Genomic DNA, 19,084 nt, shown 5'->3' with positions numbered 1-19,084 from the left:
AGTTATTTTCGTAGGAAGAATTTCTGGAGCGCCACCGAAATATTAATAATATTGACTATATTTGGCGATGAAAGAACAAAATACGTTACAATTAAATACGGTTCTATTATATATTATTATATCATCAATGATATTGATATATTTCAACGCTTATAATACTTTAAACATAACATAGTATATCTATTAATGCTAATAAATTACTATATCCTGTAGGACAAGAAGCATGCAGTTAGTGTGCATTGAAATGTCGTGGGACGCGGCCAATTGGCGCGGAAATGCGTGAATTGACGTTCATGGGCACAATAATTGACGGATTGCGCGAATATACATTTTCTTAAATATTTATTGTTAAGTGCATTCAATATTATATGAGAAAACACTACAATTTTAGTAGAACGTCTGGTATCAGCGGCGACGTCACGCTTTTGTTTACTTTGTGAATGTCGAGGTCATAAAGTTTGTAAAAGATCCAATCTAAATAAAAACGTTTAAAAATATGTTACTTCGCACACTTCAAAAACAATGTTATTTTATTCTATGAAGTTTCGTGAGTATAAATCGAAAGTTTTGTTGAATCTAATAGTAGGCCAGTGTTCTCGTTTTGAACGGCCGCGGAATTTTAGCGGTTATTACGATGCATTAAAATGCAATTTAGTGAATGCGCTAATTGCCGCTTGCCTGCGGTGCGACGCGAAGTGTCCCGAAATGTGGCCGGACCCGTCGCAGTCCTCCACCGGACACTGGATCAGGTCCCTCGAATCTCGCATCCGGCTACTCAGTTTCCCATAAAACTCGTCGAACTCGCGATGATGACTGACGCAAATAATAAATAAACTCAATTTAAGAAGCGAAAACAAAAGAAGAAAAAAAGACTTATGCAAACTTTAGGAACGAAATTTTAAAAATAAATATGGCGCCAATCTGATTTGACCTCAAATGTCCATTTTAGTTGACGAAAAATGTCATTAACCAAACAGGTAGGTATGTATATTAATATTATTAGTTACGGTCACGGTAAATATTCACATTGTTCACGCAAATCGAGCTTGTCGATACTTTAACAATATATTATTATTTATATTATCGCTCTTGTTTGTGTTCTTTCTAATGAACACAAGTCGTGAAAGTTTTTTTGTTTTTTTTAAAGAACGTAAAACTTTTCTTACCTGTTTCGATGCATATCTTTGTCCTTGTAAAATGTTGAGCGTTTGAAAGTGACACGAATATTTTAATATTTGTATCTTATCGTTCATATGTGTTTATCTGACATGGTTGCGCGCTGTTTGGCTCGGTGAGCAAACGCGAACGCCGCGCTGCCGGTATATTTAGACTGATCCACCAACTGTGACTTGCTACGTTCCAAAACTCACGGCGATGTATTTCTAACCTAAAATAGCCGCGTCTGTTTATCTATCTTACAAAAAAAAGCACCCACGTGCTTCGTGTTCTTGTAAACAGTAAAGTGTAATAGTTTTAAACACAGAAAGTGTAATTTAATTACTTCAAGCGTTAATGTTTTTAAATAAAATGCGTTCATGGTGAAAAATATATTCTTATTTGTAATCATACAAAAACCCAATGATGTTATAGTAAAAAGAGGTAGATAAGTTACTTGAGTTCGTAAAGTGGCGCCGTAAAACTGAGCTAATTAGCGCACTCAAGCTTAGTCTCGTGAATGCATTGGTAACGTTGACTGTGTTTTTTGTTCCGCGAAATTTCTCTAAAATGCCGTCCTGTGTTATGCGACACTGTAGAAACTATACAAGTAAGACTCCCAAAAGTCTAGGGATGACATGTCATGCGTAAGTATTAATTTTAAATTGATTTGCTTTTATATTGTTTAAGAAATCCAAAATATTAGCTTAAATTTATTAAAAAAGGCTCGAGTGCGACGGCATATACTTCGGTCACAGAGTGTAAGAGAGATGTCTGTCAAGATTAAAAAGAGTAATGTAACAGAAAGGACATTTCCATGATATTGCCTACACATTAGCTCACAACAACCGAGAAATGAATTAACAAATTTGATCTTATTTTTAAAGGTTTCCGGCAAATGAATTAAGGTGTAACCAATGGATAAATATTGTACGTAGACAAAGACATGAAGAGGATTGGCGGCCAAATAATAATGAACTAAATGAAAATAAAAAAATAAAATTATTTGTCCATTGCTGTTTTATTTCTTAAAAGAATAGCAGGAGCTAATTTTAAATATTATTATATCAATTCTACTTACTAAACCGTAGGCATCAAACAATTTTATGTTCATTCTGTGACATTTTAATTGTTAATCTATGAAGTAAGTCGTGACATCGCAACGACACTGCGTAATATATATCCGTCTTGTTTACGGTCTTGCTAATTAGCATGCTATCTTTTTCACACATTACAACCTTGTCAAGTTAACTCTGCTCACGCGGCTATATGATATTATCATCAACTAATTGTCGATTTAATTCGTCCGCATAATATCGTATAGTTTAGTGTGATTATAAATATATATAGGTACATACGCCGCGGACAAGCTTGACTTCGTATTAGTACTAATATAACGTATCTACCTCTTTTTACTATAACATCATTGCAAAAACCAATGAACTTTTTCCGAATATGTTTTATCACATTTTGTCAAGTTTTAAGTAATCGATTATTATAATGATCGCCTGAAATTATTTATGACGCGTAAAGCCGACCGACATTCATTTTGAGAGTTGTTGAGCGCGTTATATCATAATATATGTATCTCTGTCTATAGCGAGAGAGCGAAAGAGACAACAAAAACTTTGCCGAGAATCGCCGATCGGGCGCAATAGTTTGTAGTACCGTTTTCAATAACAATATTTTAACTGGGCGAAGTATGCACATCGGTCTAGAATGTTTAAAAATAATTTGTAATGAACACAACGATGATATGATGGATCAGTAGCGTATTTAAAGAATGAAAAACAAATATAGGTATATATCTTATAAAGATGTGTAATATTTGCCAAATAAAATTCTATTCTATACCTACACGTATTATTATTTCAATTAAACCTAAATTTTTTCCGTATCCTCGGTAATATTTTTGATTATATCTCTCAATTTATTATAAATTTATATCTATGTATATCTATAAAAATGAATTGTTGTTCGTTAGTCTCTAAAACTCGAGAACGGCTGGACCGATTTGGCTAATTTTGGTCTTGAATTATTTGTAGAAGTCGGAGAAGGTTTAAAAGGTAGATAAATATGAAAATGTTCGGAATTAAATAAAAATAACAATTTTGTTTTTCCTTTGATGTGTCCCCCGTCGGACGGATTCCTTTTGTTTGTTTTAAGTTTATTTTATACAAAAGTTTAGGTCTTTTATTTATCGATTGAGGCACTACGAAGTCTGCCGGGTCAGCTAGTTATTAATAAAAAGGTACGTCTTCTTCAGAGTTGATTCAGTTTCACACATCTGATTTCATTCAATTATTTGATTAGATTTTAAGTCTCATGATGAACATCTTTAAGCTTGCCTTTGATTCAAGAAATTGGTAGTACCGAGTTCATTATTACCAATAATTTAATAATACGAATTACGAAATAGATAAACGGGGCAACAAAATTTTAAATAGCGTTAATGGCCAGACGAACTCACGCCCTATTAAATGTTACGCTGTTGCTGAAGTCCATAGACACCACAGCGTGAGACATCAGGTGTCAGTTTCAGTTTTATTGCAACGATAGCTATTCTGTTCTTCGGATGGGTGTGCATAATTGGAACGTGATAGAAATATCGGCCGTGATGCCAACACGTGCAGACTCATAAGATACCTTAATATTGCGCTTAAGATAGGAATCAGAGGGAGCAGTAGAGGTATTTACGTAGGAAAATAAGGTGAGCATGATATCCACTACTAATGATATTCGTAGCTTATAAATACCGACCGACATGATCGAGATTTGGTAGTCTTCATGTTATGAGAAATATCCGTTGATCCAAACGTGCTCGTTTGAACAAAATATGCAGTTAAATTGTCATTGTTTTCCCTACCTAATCGCAAATTGCTTCGAGGGGCTATTCCAGCTACAGACGATTTGGTAGGTAAGCTACCTAAGCTTAATTAAACTTACTAACACTACTCCGAGCAAGATAAGTGTTTCGCTGAATCTACCACCGGATCGGAATCGCGACCCGATTTCGATTCCGATCCAGTGATTATAATCTGTTAGGGAAAATGTTACTGTGTCTGTTTATTGTGACCTATGCGTTTAAATTGTAACTTTCCATACTTCTTTTTGCAGTACTGCAGCTGTAACTATCACAGAATAAATACACTTCTGTGCGAACGAACCAATTGTGTGAACGAAAATTTCAAGATAACTTAGCATATATACAATTTTAGAACAACGACATCAGATCCATCGATATACAGAGGAAAAATACCCACTCGGTGAAAGATCTTACCTTTGTGGCTTTCTCCATAGCGTGATCTCATACCATATATTTCAGTAAAATACATAAAAGCATTTGAGACTGCCCTTTGATCAATTTAAAAATCATATGAAGTTTATATCGTCTTCAAAGGCAGATAATCTCATTACCCACCTGATTTTGATGTGGCTATTCTACTATTATTGATCGAAGATTATCACTGACTGAAACTGGCAACGCCAGGGCCACAGCTACGCTACTGGACTTTTTGGCGGGAGCGCGAGGAGTGAAGTTGTGTGATTTGTTTTATTTTGTCTATTTAGTGTTTCTTCAGGTTTAAATTTGTAATAAAGGTGGTTTATTAACTGTTTAATATCTGTGAAAGTGCACAAATGTGGGAAAATGAAACAAAGCCGCTGAACGTAACTTCTCGGGATCCTCCAAAAAGTCCACCAAAAAAATCTCAGTAAATGACCACCATTTTACTAAGATTATATTTCATCCCATATCACCTCTCATTTCATTTAATTTCATCCCAGTTGATTAATGTCTCAAATTAATAATCTTCATTTCATTTTATTTCACTACTTCCGCTATCTATCTCTGAATAGTATATTCACCTTGTATCCTTTGGCTTGTCGTGCGGTGCGTGTGGCGGCGGCATGTAGCAGGGCGGAGAATATGGCGGTGCGTGAGGTGGGTACGCTGGCGGAGGCGGATAGGCGCCGCACTGGTACTGGTATCCGCCGTAGCTCGCCGCTGCCGCAGCCGCCGCGTAATCCGGCTGACCTAGCCCGTATCCCGCCACTGGGTGCGGACTGACACCACCGTAACCTGTTCAATAGATATTAATGTTATATTAATAATATTGTTTTGATAGAATTAGAAATCTATGTCATATAAATTGAAAAGTTATATTGTGGAGTACATAAATGTAATTATTATTATTATTAGTATAAGCGAATAGCTCCTCGTATCTGCTTTTACAAAGATCTGAGGAATCTATTTGATAATTATCCACGTTAAATATATCCTCGATGAAATACTGAGACTCATAAAAATTATCTTTTTGAAATAAGAACTAGACAAGAAGTTGGGTTTGAGATAGATAACATATTTTTTTGGGCTTACGTGCATCTAAGGGCAGAGCAGCAGACGGTTTAAATGCAACTAGGTACTATTTATGTCAGTAATATAGAAACATTGTTTCTGAAGACCACCGTAACATTCAGATTTGCAATCTCGTGACTAACAGAAACAATATCTTTTAAACTACGATTACTTTAGTTTAAAATACACTCTTTTTTATAATTAATAAAAAAAAAGGTTGAGATTAATGTTTCCGAATAAATTCCCCTGTAGGTATTATTGCGTAGTTCCGCTGCGATAGTTTTTAATAATTTCTTTTAAATTCAAAAAGTTTTGATTCTATTCAAACGCTCATCGCTACTGTAAATAAAGTAAAAATCTACTGCTTAAAAATCTAGGTTAAACGAAATGTTTTTTCTACAGCTAGACATTACGCTCAATCGGTCCACTTAGTGTTTCTACTTAATCCCATAGATTTCACAATATAAATACAGCTGACCTCGATGAAGGAACAACATCGTGTAACAAAAATACAGTAGCGCCATAAATTTAGTCCATTTCATTTATTATTACTTTATCTTTAGCCTACTTTTATAAAACGGTCGCTCCCAGAGTACAAGCTAAGTATGTATATTAGTTAATGTAATTCTGTCTTGTCATTTCGTTGTGTATATGAACAGGATGTTGCCCCGAATTCGTAGGTAGGTAGGTAGGAAGGTAGGTACGTTGTACGGCGTACAGCGGGGAGTGATTATCGCGGTCGGCTTTTAATTTGCACGACGTGTTTTACGATACCGCTGTGTGAACGAACCTAATGTTTTAGAATGAAGATATGTTTATAATTTTTTGTATTACCAACTACATTTATTTATTTACTTTTTTTTGAGAATTCATTAGCAACTCATAAAACAACATACTGTAAATAAAATGAGAGTTCTTATCGATTAAAAAGTATTCGTAAAAAGTATTAAAAAGTAAGTAGGTATTCGATATGATCTAATTTTTTTTAAATATTTTATGGCCTGGTAACGAGATCTTTAAGTCAACTCTTATATTTTTTCTTACTTTCTGTTTTAATATTATTATGAAAACTGATATAAAGCGAAATGACATGGAGCTGATTAATTTAAGCCTTTAATCAATTGGAACGAAATGAGATGAATGAAATATAGTCTCAGTAAAATGGTGGTTTTTTAATGAGACTTTTTCAGTGGACTCCTTCGCCCCTCGCGTTCCCGCCAAAAAGTCCAATTATTATGAACTAATTTAATACATAATTTTGTTGCTTATTGATTTAACTTACGGTGCTGAAATTGAGTTTTATTTGTTGATTTCTATAATGTCCAACGAATACTGCTTTTGTTTATTTTGGAATTGCCACTTCGAACGCTGTTAAATCTGCAAATTATTATTAAAATTGAATTTTACCTGCGGTGTCTCGGTGGTAGGCTTCCAGGTACGGATGGCTACCGCCGCTGTCCGGGGTAGATTCTCGACTATAGGAAACGGCGCCGGGGAAGCCTCGACTGAAATCAATAAATACAGTTACGAAAATCATAGTATAGGAGACAAAAATCAAAAGCTACTTTTTTTAATGAAGCTATGCAAAATTAAAACTAAATTTACGCTTTAATCACGGATTTTTTATTGTTATTTCTGATCTTTCGTATACTTTTCAGTTTTCCTGGTCGCGAATGATTGAAGCCGACTAACGTGAGATTAAACCGTAGAAATAGTTTTAATTATGTTTAAGACTCGAGAAAATTCGATGAAAATACAATATCTATACAACGTAGGTAAATTTGTTCGTCTTCCTGTTATGACTTGTTTTGAAAACAACACAAATACTATAAATTGAACAGATTGTTAGTTTCACTATCAATTTTGAATTGTTATTCAAGAACGATAAAGTACAACATGGTAAAATGTTTTAAATGTAATTTTCAGGTCGCGTAAGGTAGGCAAGCCTCACCTATGTGGTAAACGGGACACGCTAAGGTCGAGGGTCTGTCCCTGTGGACTGGGCACCTGAGGGCTGGCCGTGAGCTGGGGCGAAGCTCCCGGCTGCGGGCTGCCCCGCGCGCCGCCGCTGCCCCCGCCCGCGCTCGTGTACACCGGCGACGCGTATGGACCCTGTTGTAAAAATTACTGTTTAGCTTTCATTTTAATTAAGCGACTTCTCAAATGAACGAATTTCGCGCTCCAAGCGTTTCTTTCAAAATTATGTCTTATTTTTTTCTGGAGAAGCGCGGATATTCCAGCTCTAATATGTTTAATTTATAGTGGTAGTAATTTCCCTCACCTGTGGACTACCACTTGAGCTGGAAAGGTCTATTGCCGGCCTCGGATCCCTCGGATCTCTGGGCGTGGGACTTCGGGGACGTTGGGCCTGCGCAGCTGCGATCTTCACCGACAAATTGATGGCCGAGAAACCTGGTGGAACGCCTGGTCCCATTGCGCTCACACCGGCAACTCCACCACCAGTCTCGTAGTGGTACATTGGTCTAGGAAAACGAATTGATCACATTTCCTGATCTGATCTCGAAACAATCATTGTTGCATAATATTAATGTCCTATGAAGGAAGCGAAGGGGAGTCTCGTTTACCACATAAGTATCTGGCGTAGGCGTTAACTATGACTAAAACTTACCTAGGATAAATAGGTCCAGAACTGGTCTCCTGTTCCGATTGGTCCGTCTTCATGGGCGTGGGTAGATGTGGATCGTGGTAGCGTTCCTCCTCCCAACCATACGACCTCTGCGGACACTGAGGGTCGTAGCGTTCGAAGGCAGGCGCTCCTTCGTAGCAACGAGACTCGTACCCATATCGAGTCTCGTTCATTTGACTACGAAACGTTTTTAAATTTCAATATACAGCAGATTTCAAAAAGTACCGTATCTAAATGAGCTATTATTACCTATACGAAGAACATCTATATTAAAAATTCACTAAATATAAATCAAATAAAACGATACGTAAATATATATTCTTATTTATATTTGAATTCTAATCGAAATGCGATTATAATTACTGATACTACAAGATTTAAATTAAAATTAAATATTTAATTATTATTTTTCTTTTGTTTTGATATTGTCATTTTTTCTAGCGAAGATATAGAGGTAAAACAGAGAATTTCCAAAACTTCTTATTGATAAAACTAAAGATAGTCCATAGCTTAAAAAAAACAAGTTTGTTCAGACAGTATTATATTATTATTGTTTTCGTGACATGAATGGTTTCCTTACATTTCAAACAAGGGTCGTGAAGTCAGCTTTTGTTTTTCATTTAAAAGATTTTTTAATTTTTTTTTATTGCTTAGATTCGTGGACGAGCTTACAGCCCACCTGGTGTTAAGTGGTTACTGGAGCCCATAGACATCTACAACGTAAATGTGCCACTCACCTTGATATATACGTTCTAAAGTCTCATGTATAGTTACAACAGCTGCCTTCAAACCCTTCAAACCGAAACGCATTACTGCTTCACGGCAGAAATAGGCAGGGCAACCTACCCGCGCGGATTCACTTGAGGTCCACCAGTAAAGTATCTTATTGTTACATAATGTCGAATATCCTATCGTGTACAAAGTAGTTTTACCTATAGGATCGGACGTGGTCGTCCGGTGGTCGATCGTACGGTGATCGTTGGTCGGGTGGCGCGCCGTAGCCGGCGTGGCGCGTCTCCATCCCTGCGGGGGAGTCGCGCTCTGGCTCGGCGGCCTCTCGCTTCGGCACGAGCAGCTCGGGGGCTTCTCTCTTCACGGGCGGACTAGGCGGCGAGGCCGCTGACTCCCTCTCGTGGGAGACACGCGTCGAGTTTGGGTTCGACCCGTTGTCGCTCGATAGAGACACGGATACCGAAATCGGAGCTGCTGTTATCGATACTATATTAGGAAAAAAGAAAAACTTAAATTCCACAGTAAGTATGATCTTATAAACTGTTATGCTTTGTCTGTAAAAATAAAAAAAGAAGTTCAAAACGACTCACAGTTTGAAAGATACTGATGCACGAGCTAATGTTTAAAGGTCAAGTAGAGAGGTACGAAGTTCTATTGTAAACTTACAGGTAGGACGTGTGCGTTGTGTTCTAGCGGCGGCCTTGCGTGCGGCGGCTGTAGGGCAGCCGGAAAGAGACCGATGCGTGCTGCGATTCGAGCTCACGTGTCCTCGACCGTTGCACCCGGGCGTGGGACACTTCAAGATCGTTTCGTGCAGCGCCAAAACTATCCCGGAAAAGAAGACGATCTTATTTTTTTACCATCGACTTGAATGCGGCTTAAAGGTACGCGTCCATTGTCCCGCGCTGGACGCACCGCACGCCGTCATTTATGAGCAAAAAATACAAAGCAAAATAAAATCCGTTGCGTGCGGTGGGTCTGGCCAATGGACGCGTACCATAGCTGCAGAAGATTATGATGCTAGCCTTGAGAGCAAACGCGAGTGCTGAGATATGTCGAGGAAGGGTTTAAAAAAAAACTTTTTCAAATGTATATTGTCTCCTTGTTCAAATAGACAAAAAATCGCATGCCTATTTGCTCAACAAAATTTGACTGTTCAAAATTGTACACATTTCTTTTTATTTAAGAAAGACAAAGATTTTGCCCGTATTTTTAGCTTTTTTTTGCTATACACATAAAATGTTATTCGTAGGTATGAAGCGGTGAATAAAATTTTTTACTCATTTTCGTAATTTTAAAATGTTCTTGATTTTATAATCAAGAATGATTAATGAATAATATAAATATCGATAGCAATCGATAGTGTTCAAATATTTCCCAAGTCATTATCAAGGAAGGTAGTACACTTAATTATACTAAATGCGATTAGCATATTCTCTCAGTCATCACCATAGTATACTGTCTTTTGCATTGCTAGTCTGTTATAATTTATTTATTTATTTTTTGCTTACATGGGTGGACGAGCTCACAGCCCACCTGGTGTTAAGTGCTGGAGCCCATAGACATCTACATCGTAAATGCGCCACCCAGCTTGAGATATAAGTTCTAAGGTCTCAGTATAGTTACAACGGCTGCCCCACCCTTCAAACCGAAACGCATTACTGCTTCACGGCAGAAATAGGCGGGGTGGTGGTACTTACCCGTGCGGACTCACAAGAGGTCCTACCACCAGTAAAAAATAAATAAAACGATACGAAGATAAAAATAAGTTTTATAGCAGAACCATTAACAGTGTGTGAAAAAACTACATACTACGAACATAACGAACTACATTAAGGAATGAATTACATAACTTCTTCTATGTACTCAAAAATTATAGGTAAACTTAACCGTTAAATTTTCCAAATGAAAACTCTAAAATTATCGATTGGTGAACATAAAAAAAATGGGAAACTGCAGTGCAGCGATGCTCTAATTTCATTTCACCATTCTCCTGACCCGAAAACCTAATTCGCTTGGAATTTTAATTTTCCACTTGTAAATTTGCTATTTAGTACACAATTATATACAATTTTTGTGTGATATTTTATTATATTTACAAAATTTATTTCCCTAAGTTTACGCTCAACATACCACAGGCATTGACTTTGGTTTTAAACATTTAACGACACTCTGTGTAGGTACTAGAAATTGTACTGTTGTCGATTTACTAAACTCTAAAATTTGTGATGCCTTAAATACCAAGAATTTTTTTATTATAGTCAAAAACAAATGAGCACGTTATCCATTTGATGGTATGTGACTACAGCTGAGCATGGACAACGGCAATACCAGGGATACAGCGATGCCGCTGCTTACTGTAAAGTTTTTTTTTTATCTAAAAGTTTCTCTGCTCTTGAGTGCAGAACCGATTAAACATTAAGCATCGTTATGAAATATAGTTAGTGTTTATTTATACGTATTTACAAGATGAAATTATTTTGCGCATTAACCTTTAAAAAAAAAGTTTCGGAAACAAAAAATAAAATTATTAAAAAACAATCTAATCTTAAGTTGCAAAGGAAAACGTATTTATTACGTAAGCACAATCTACGAACGTCTATTTTACGATGATCGCATCAATAAACTACTACTTACTCTCCGGTGTAACTTTATCCTTTCTTGGGCATCCTGACAGACTGATGGAACAAACGATAACAATTTAATTCCTGATTTAAATACATAATCCCATCAAATTTTAGTTAGCTTTTTTATTATGATAAACATTTGAAGTTTTAAAGTCATTTCGTAGCTTTCATGTTTAATTGCATAGTTTATTTACAATGCAGAAATTTTTAAAGTGAATTAAATTTCAGGCTCTTTAATAGAGTCGAAATATTAAAAACAAATCTGTGCTTAATTAATTGTGGAACGAGAATAAAATTGACGGTTGACCCATGCAAGGAGAATTGCGAGAATGCGTTTGTCATTAGCGAGATTGTTTTGGAATGTGAGCACTTTATATGATTCTTCAACTGTTCATATGATGATAAAAACCGTCAATAGTAATTGTTTATATACCAAAATATACTCGATAAAGAGTTGGATATAACAAGGTAAAATTTCTTGATATCCTTTCTTGTTTATTCCGGGAATCTCTCATCATGTAAATTATTCTTAAGGGTAAAAGCTTAGTATGAAGTTTTGAATATATGTTTTGAAAGTCTTACAATGCTTTAGAGCTTGAACTTCAAGTTTTAACCTCAAATATAATCATCCAATTGTTCTATCTGTCGTTTCGATGGTGGTGTTATTAGGGAGACGTTTCATGTTAGGGTATGTTTCAAATTTTCAGGAGTCAGCTGAAGAAATCTGTACTAACCTTCTATGGTGTGTGTAAAGGCCGGTGACGTGGCCCTGCCCATTGCAGCCGGGTGTGGGGCACTTGTTGCCTTCTGTGAACAAATCGACCGATGCACAAATTAGTGTTTTCCTAATCAGTGGAATGGGGCGTGTGCGTGGATCGATACAGGCGGGCGTGCCACCCGACCGGGGCGTACCTGCGCAGCCCCGCCCCGCGCCCCAGCCCCACCCTATAAATACAACTTCAAAGAAAAAATAAAGAACGCCGAGCGGCTGCGCGCCCACTACGCAATTTTTCTTTCAGGAGTAGCGGGGCGGTACACACGCTCCGCCCACCGCCCGCTCTGACCTCTTTTTATTACTCGACGCTCTGACGTAAAACCAGCTATCACGCAGCAATAAGAAAACGTTAAGGTCCCTTGTATAAAATATACGACCTAACGTAGGTGGAGTCTAAACTTATTCGACTAACGCCGACCACGTACGGGCTTATTTCGTTTTAGGTATTTTTTTTAAATTCTGCTGAATCCATTTTATATTCTATGACAGCGCATGTGACAAAAATATTAAACACGTTCAGTATTCATGTAAGGCATGTATTGGTTTCCAATTTCAAAAATTTTATTGATGTGCCATGATTCGATGAAAATCGTTCTGTTACAGCAACAGTACCCGATATCGTGATTTAACCTTGAAACTAAATAGACTGTATTCGAGCGTTATAGGCAGGTCGTAAAGAAAGTTTGAGTAGCAAGTTGGGGGACTGCGACTGGTACCTCTGACGACGGGCGGAGAGAGTGCAGTGAGCGGTCGCGAATCTCGTGCCGGCTGCGCGGTTGGAACTGCTCTGGCTTCTTGCAGCGCCGTGGCCGCGCGTGACCCCACTCCTGCCGGCTGTAGCACTGTATACTGTTTCGAAGCACGGTTCACTGAACTCTTCTCGTGATCATTCGAATACCCCCCGAAAGGTTCGCTCGGCAGTGTAGGTCCGTGTAGCCTATGTTTCACTTCAGCGGGAGGCTTGAAAGCCGATTGCGTGGTATATGGCAGTGCAGCCGTCGCCGCTTTGTAAGCGTTGTACAGAGACTGCTTATTGACGGACACAATATCGCCTTTACGTTTAAATTTAAATTCTCTATCGTCGTCGAATTTATCGTCAAATCGATCTGACATATCTATTTCGAGTTCATTGGATGACGAATCACCGAGTTCGTCGAAATTAGTTCCATCATAATTAGAATGTCTGCTTTCTTGATCTTCAGTAATCTCTCCGCACGTATTCAATTCAATATTTCCATTGACACCGTTAATGTTATGCTCCTGCTGTTCGTAGCGCATAGCAAAACTTTTTTGCGTGGTGTCATTGCTTTCGGAAGACGGTGAGGGCGGGGACGGCAACATATTATTATGTTCTTGCCTTCCGTCAGCAAATAAGTTTTCGAATCCGTTTGCTTCATCGGTCACGTCACCGGTGTGTACAATCGTATGATCACGAGTCCAGCTTCCTGAGAGCGTTTTTAAGGCAGCTTGTGTTTCTTTGATGAGTGTCTCTTCATCTTGGTCAGGTTGCCGAGTGGTGTAAGGTCGGTGTACAGGTAATGGGCGGCGTCGAGGTTCGAGTTCGTCCCGTCTCTCATCGTCCAGTAGTCTCCGTCGACGTTTCCCGATCACGTCTTCGTCCTCCATGGAAGCTTCACTGTTGGTACGCTCTATACGCCTCTCTCCTATTTTGAAAGTTTCTACATCGACACCGAACTCGAGTCGTCTCTTGTTGATTTGCGTGATTCCCGTTTGAGCCGTCAGCGGTGTACTCCTGTAACAAATAACCGCACTAAGCACAGTTTTCTAAAAAGCTACAAATATATTTCATAACATTACACAACAAGAAAGTAAAGTAAAAACAAATAGTTGTACTTGCGATTCGTTTTTTCATCCACAATCAGAATATTTTTACGCGGAAATGATTCTCGGCGTTTCCATTCGACGTATATCACTTAATAAAACACTTTTTTTTTGTTTTGTTTAAATGCACAAAAATCGTTCCCACGTAAAAACCATTTCACTCAAGAGCTTTCAGACCAAGTAGATTGTTTAACAAAATAAATAAAAACGTTTCAATAATCATATTCAATTCGTCATGTTTCTTAGGGTATGGTCAGACTAAGTTAAAAGTTTGTTTTGTCCAATATTTAAATGTAAAATATTTATGGATGTCAACCGTGAAATATTTCCAACAAATCCGCACTAAGTTAAAAACGTTTGCATCGGTCATAGTAATTAAAAGTGAGACGCACCACGCATACCGAAATTCCATACGCTCTGATATACATTTGATGTTAAGAGAAGAATGCAAAAGTTTCCTTAAAACTTTTATTCATACTTCACAAGTTTTTGGGGATTGTCAAAGTTTTGACATTCGTTCTTCTAAGTCACCGATTGCTTTAAGAAGGTCATGGATTCTCGAGTTTTTAATACAAGTTAATTTTGCTCCGCCAAAAGAAGAAACCTTTTTTTTTCCTACCTATGCTGATAGCCTTGAGAGGCTATATCAGCTTCGCCCTAACGTGTGGGTGAGCTCACGGGGCTTAAACCGGAGTGTTGCTAGCACTGGCCCAAACCATTACGACGTTATTGAACAGCGAAACGTTCTGAACTTGTACAATATGCGTTCTACTCGACTCGAGATAGTTATCGATGGTCCTCGAAGTAAGTACCTCCGGGGAGCCACCGGAAGGCCGCGCTCCAATACTATAACGCCCTACAAACATTTACGTACGTGACTTAGTCGGTACCCCATCACAAACGAAGAACGTTTTCGTACGCTGAATATGAGCCGTAACGCAAATTCACGTTCGGGTATTCGCTTAGGGTAATTAGATAAACCCTGAGGGTAGATGCTTAACCGGTTTAAACTAGTGCTCGTACGGACCTTTGTCAGCGGGTGGCGACTGCCGGGTTATCTTTGGGGCTACGTTAATTGTAATGCTGGTAGATTAGGGTGCGTTATAAGAATATTTAAATGAATAAGTCGATAGAAGGTTCCTAACGAGTAAAAACTATTATCGTGTAGCAAATAAATAAGAGATTTCCGTGATAGCGAAATTAATTTAGTATTCGAAATGACGCATTAGAACATTACCAGAAAACGTGAGAGTTAACTGTATAGTATTATTTTAATCATATTCTCAACAGGCGTAAAGAAATATAAATTAATAAACTGAATAAACTATGTGGTAATTTGATTTCCTAAACAAAAATTTAATTTTATTATTCCCGATATTTGACTTGAATTTCTTTAAATTTTTTTATCAAAACTCAACTTAGTTTTATCAAACAATTCCTGCACTTTACGATTCATAATGCAGAATAAGTAATCTTGTTAAATATAATGGCCGAATCTTCAAAATAATGCAATTAAATAGTACAGTGAGTTAATGTTCTGAGCATGCAAACATTTGCATAATACGCTATAATACCCCGAAAATCTTATAACGATTCCTTAGAAAGGTAAGACATCGGACCCTTTCTCGGTTGAGGGTAATAAGAAACACGCGTTGCCCCCGCGGGCCCCGCAGACGTCGCGGCTCCAAAATTCAAATTGCACCTTAGAATTCTTAATTATTGAAATCATAAATCAAAACGTGCCGTCTGGGCGGGCGACCATAAAATTGCGCGGGGCTACGAACGAGCGAACTCGAGTGTGGTAGGATTAAGACATTATCACTTTTCTTTCAAGCAGTCGCGCCCTCTCCGGGCTCGGCTCGACTGTAAATCAGTAGCTAAATCCTCTGGATTAGATTCATAGAGTTGCCGCGCGGCCTGAGGATCGGCAACCGGTGATAATGGCGTCGTGTGCTCGCGTGATTTTGCTTTTAAATCGACTCCCGGGAAAGATAAATACTCTTCCAATTTGGCCCCGATCCCGGAGCGAGTTCGCAGTTTAAATAGCTTTACGGGAACTTGATAAGAATTTATAGCTTTTAACGACCGAGCCTCATTTATAATTACAATCGAACGCCGATTAACAAAAATGATAACATTAAACGATATTGATTCTGTAGAAATTCTTCGAAGTACTAGACTTCGAGTACGTTTTGACTTGTTTATTAAGAACAAGCGGCTCGCTCCGGCTTCGCTCGGGTCTCTAACAAAAATTTTAACGATATTTGCCGTTGTTTTATTATTTTAAATAAAAGAACACTTATTGCGGCATAACTATAATAGTTAGACATATGCTGTCGTGACACTTTTTGTAAATAATCATGTGTTCTACAAAGTCGTAGTACATTATTTTATTCTATCATCAATAGTTTTCGCAGGGCGCGCGATGTCAAAAATATTTTGGGTAATTTTTTTACACCTTGGGTTACATTGTTGGAGATTTAGTAAAGATCCCCCATTTTTTTCAAAAAAGATTATAGCCTATGTCACTCGGGAATAGTGTAGCTTCCAAACAGTGAAAGAATTTTTCAAATCGGTTCAGTAGTTTCAGAGCCTATTCAATACAAACAAACAAACAAATCTTTCCTCTTTATAATATTATATTATATTACTATAGAAGTATAGATATATGTATGTGTCAAGATTAGGTGATGATAATATTTATGCGTTCCTAGTATCAGTTAGAAACTAACAGCCCATATGTAAAAATTCAACAAGGTAATATAAAAAGATGTAATATATAAATATTTTAAAATTTTCGAATATCTTTTGTTGTGGTTATGTAGAAAATCTCACGGCCCGCTCGATATCAATTGGTTGTTGTATTATATTATCTCTAATCCACTATAAAACTAGAACGTATGACTGTACCTGTTGGCGAGGGCTCGGGTAATACAGCATTCATTTTTTTTATACTAATTATATATTATATTGATGATTCATAGATGTTTTCAATTCTCTTATGTATTGTTGTTCATTGTTGTAATATGATGAGTATCACGACATTTTTATCTGTTTATTTGTTTTTAATTGTTACTGTTAATTTTATTTTTATTTTTATCTGTTTCATTTTTATTTGTTTTTATCTGTATCGAAAAACTAAATAATTGAAATGAAATAAATGATGAATACGGACTTGGGAACTTGTCAAATATTATATTATTAGGAGCTAATAACTTTAATCGCCGATCTTTAAAGCTTTCAAGATTAATTTATGAGTGGCCATAAATATATTTGTTGTTGTTGTATGTGTCGCATACACATGTCACGTACCTATTTCCTACTGAGCCAAACTTTCCTCGACCAATTGATATCTTGGGCCAGGAAGACCAAATACCACGAATCAACCTGAATAAATTCGGAATTTTCCGACTTCATACGAAGCATCGCGTCTTACTTATCGTCAGCATGCCTATGCATATGATCTGCAAGCGAAACAAACTATCGCTTCGTATTCAAGTATTACTTTAGGAGAATAGCGTCCATCTGTTCAAACTACAAGCTCTTTAATCTCGGACGGTTTCTTAGGTTAGCCGTCGGAACACCACGGTACACGATCAACGTATGTAAATCTTTACGAGCTAGATTTCGAATCTATCCGTAAGTACATATAGACAGTGTCAGAAACTGTCACGGTACCGATGTGACATTAGAACTCCCTTCATTTCAATAGATTCTTGATCCGGTTAAAACTTTAAAAAAATAACAGCGATCAACCACCTTGACGGTCCTAGATACGTCATGGTGGCTTCGCTCTATTTATTCTCGATTCTGTTAGATGTCCTTAGGTATAAAGCTGATATCAGTCGAAGCACAGATCACCGTATTCATCGATGAGTTCGATGTGACATTTAATCCATAGCATCACACTGCTAGGTTCCTTGTCGGATCTTCCAATCCAGCGGTTAATTCGAGGCACTAGGGCAGTTAACCCTCCTTCTTTATCCCCCTACCCATGCTTAACGGCTCGAATTAGGTTCTAAAATTTGAAAAGCTGCCTAAATATCTTGAAGATTGAGAGATTGAAAGCATGGCTGGTTGCTATCGTTCCGTTTCATGCAGCCGCGAAGAAATCACAAGTATTGGCTAGAAGACTAGGATGCCATTGGATCAATTGACTTAAATCTATTTTTTTAAAGTAGCAAGTGTTGCCATATCCCATCTTCGGTAATTTTCTGACACTAAGCGGACTGACATTAAACTAGTCTATCTATAGCTAATAAATAAAATATGAAAGAACTACCAGTACTCGCCGGCTTCGCTGGGCATTTAAAATTAAAATTATTATTTCTCACCCCCACAAAGATTCTCATCATTAACACCCCCGCAACTGGTGTAGAGAGTCAAACACTCATATAAATATTAGCCTATCCATTAAGTACATGCATTTTCTACATAGATACCAAGTTTCAAGTCAATCGGATGCATGGTTCAGTAGTTATAACGGAACATCCGTAAAAACCACTGTAGATTTTTATATTAGTCTAGATATAGATTACGGACTTTATGTTTAAGCTGTTCTATTTCAACTAACATACACACATATAGGCTAGAAAGTTTTAGCCTAAGATACATTTTTTTATTGCTTAGATGGGTGGACAAGTTCACAGCCCGCCTGGTTGTTAAATGGTTACTGGAGCCCATAGACATCTACAACGTAAATGTCGCCACCCATCTTGAGATATACGTTCTAAGGTCTCCGTATAGTTATAACGGCTGCCCCACCCTTCAAACCGAAACGCATTACCGCTTCACGGCAGAAATAGGTAGGGTGATAGTACGTACCCGTGTGGACTTACAAGAGGTCTTACCACCAGTGCATTTCTGATAACATGAAAATGAAGTGGTCGCACCACATCGGATGTTCTGTAATAATATCTATCGCACATATCGATTTACAGTATGGATAC

The 19,084-nt window shown here is 37.6% G+C and overlaps 1 protein-coding gene and 2 long non-coding RNA genes across 7 annotated transcripts in view; 2 read left to right on the top strand and 1 right to left on the bottom strand.

The window, feature by feature from the left end:
- The window catches only part of LOC114243178 (uncharacterized), a 276,284-nt gene that overhangs the window by 14,078 nt on the left and 243,122 nt on the right, over positions 1–19,084 (bottom strand). For 4 of the 5 annotated variants that reach the window (XM_089730429.1, XM_089730433.1, XM_089730432.1 and 1 more), the window contains 10 exons: positions 13,010–14,046; positions 12,253–12,325; positions 11,529–11,569; positions 9,558–9,716; positions 9,092–9,377; positions 8,142–8,336; positions 7,794–7,995; positions 7,464–7,624; positions 6,920–7,017; positions 5,023–5,236 (listed from right to left, as the gene is read on the bottom strand). In XM_089730429.1, the coding sequence (XP_089586555.1) occupies positions 5,023–5,236; positions 6,920–7,017; positions 7,464–7,624; positions 7,794–7,995; positions 8,142–8,336; positions 9,092–9,377; positions 9,558–9,716; positions 11,529–11,569; positions 12,253–12,325; positions 13,010–14,046 (2,466 nt within the window). The remainder of the gene's footprint in view (positions 1–5,022; positions 5,237–6,919; positions 7,018–7,463; positions 7,625–7,793; positions 7,996–8,141; positions 8,337–9,091; positions 9,378–9,557; positions 9,717–11,528; positions 11,570–12,252; positions 12,326–13,009; positions 14,047–19,084) is intronic. The other variant, XM_089730435.1, reaches the window with a different exon arrangement.
- On the top strand, positions 165–10,100 carry LOC149502239 (uncharacterized). Its single transcript, XR_016323675.1, has 3 exons — positions 165–977; positions 9,098–9,412; positions 9,560–10,100. It is a non-coding gene; the product is annotated as an uncharacterized LOC149502239 (long non-coding RNA).
- LOC149502240 (uncharacterized) lies at positions 1,159–2,166 on the top strand. Its single transcript, XR_016323674.1, has 2 exons — positions 1,159–1,802; positions 2,043–2,166. It is a non-coding gene; the product is annotated as an uncharacterized LOC149502240 (long non-coding RNA).

This window comes from Bombyx mandarina, chromosome 10 (assembly GCF_030267445.1).
Source record: "Bombyx mandarina strain Sakado chromosome 10, ASM3026744v2".
NCBI lineage: Eukaryota > Metazoa > Arthropoda > Insecta > Lepidoptera > Bombycidae > Bombyx > Bombyx mandarina.
The sequence above is the reverse complement of the archived record's forward strand: the minus strand, read 5'-3'. Positions and strand labels throughout refer to the sequence as shown.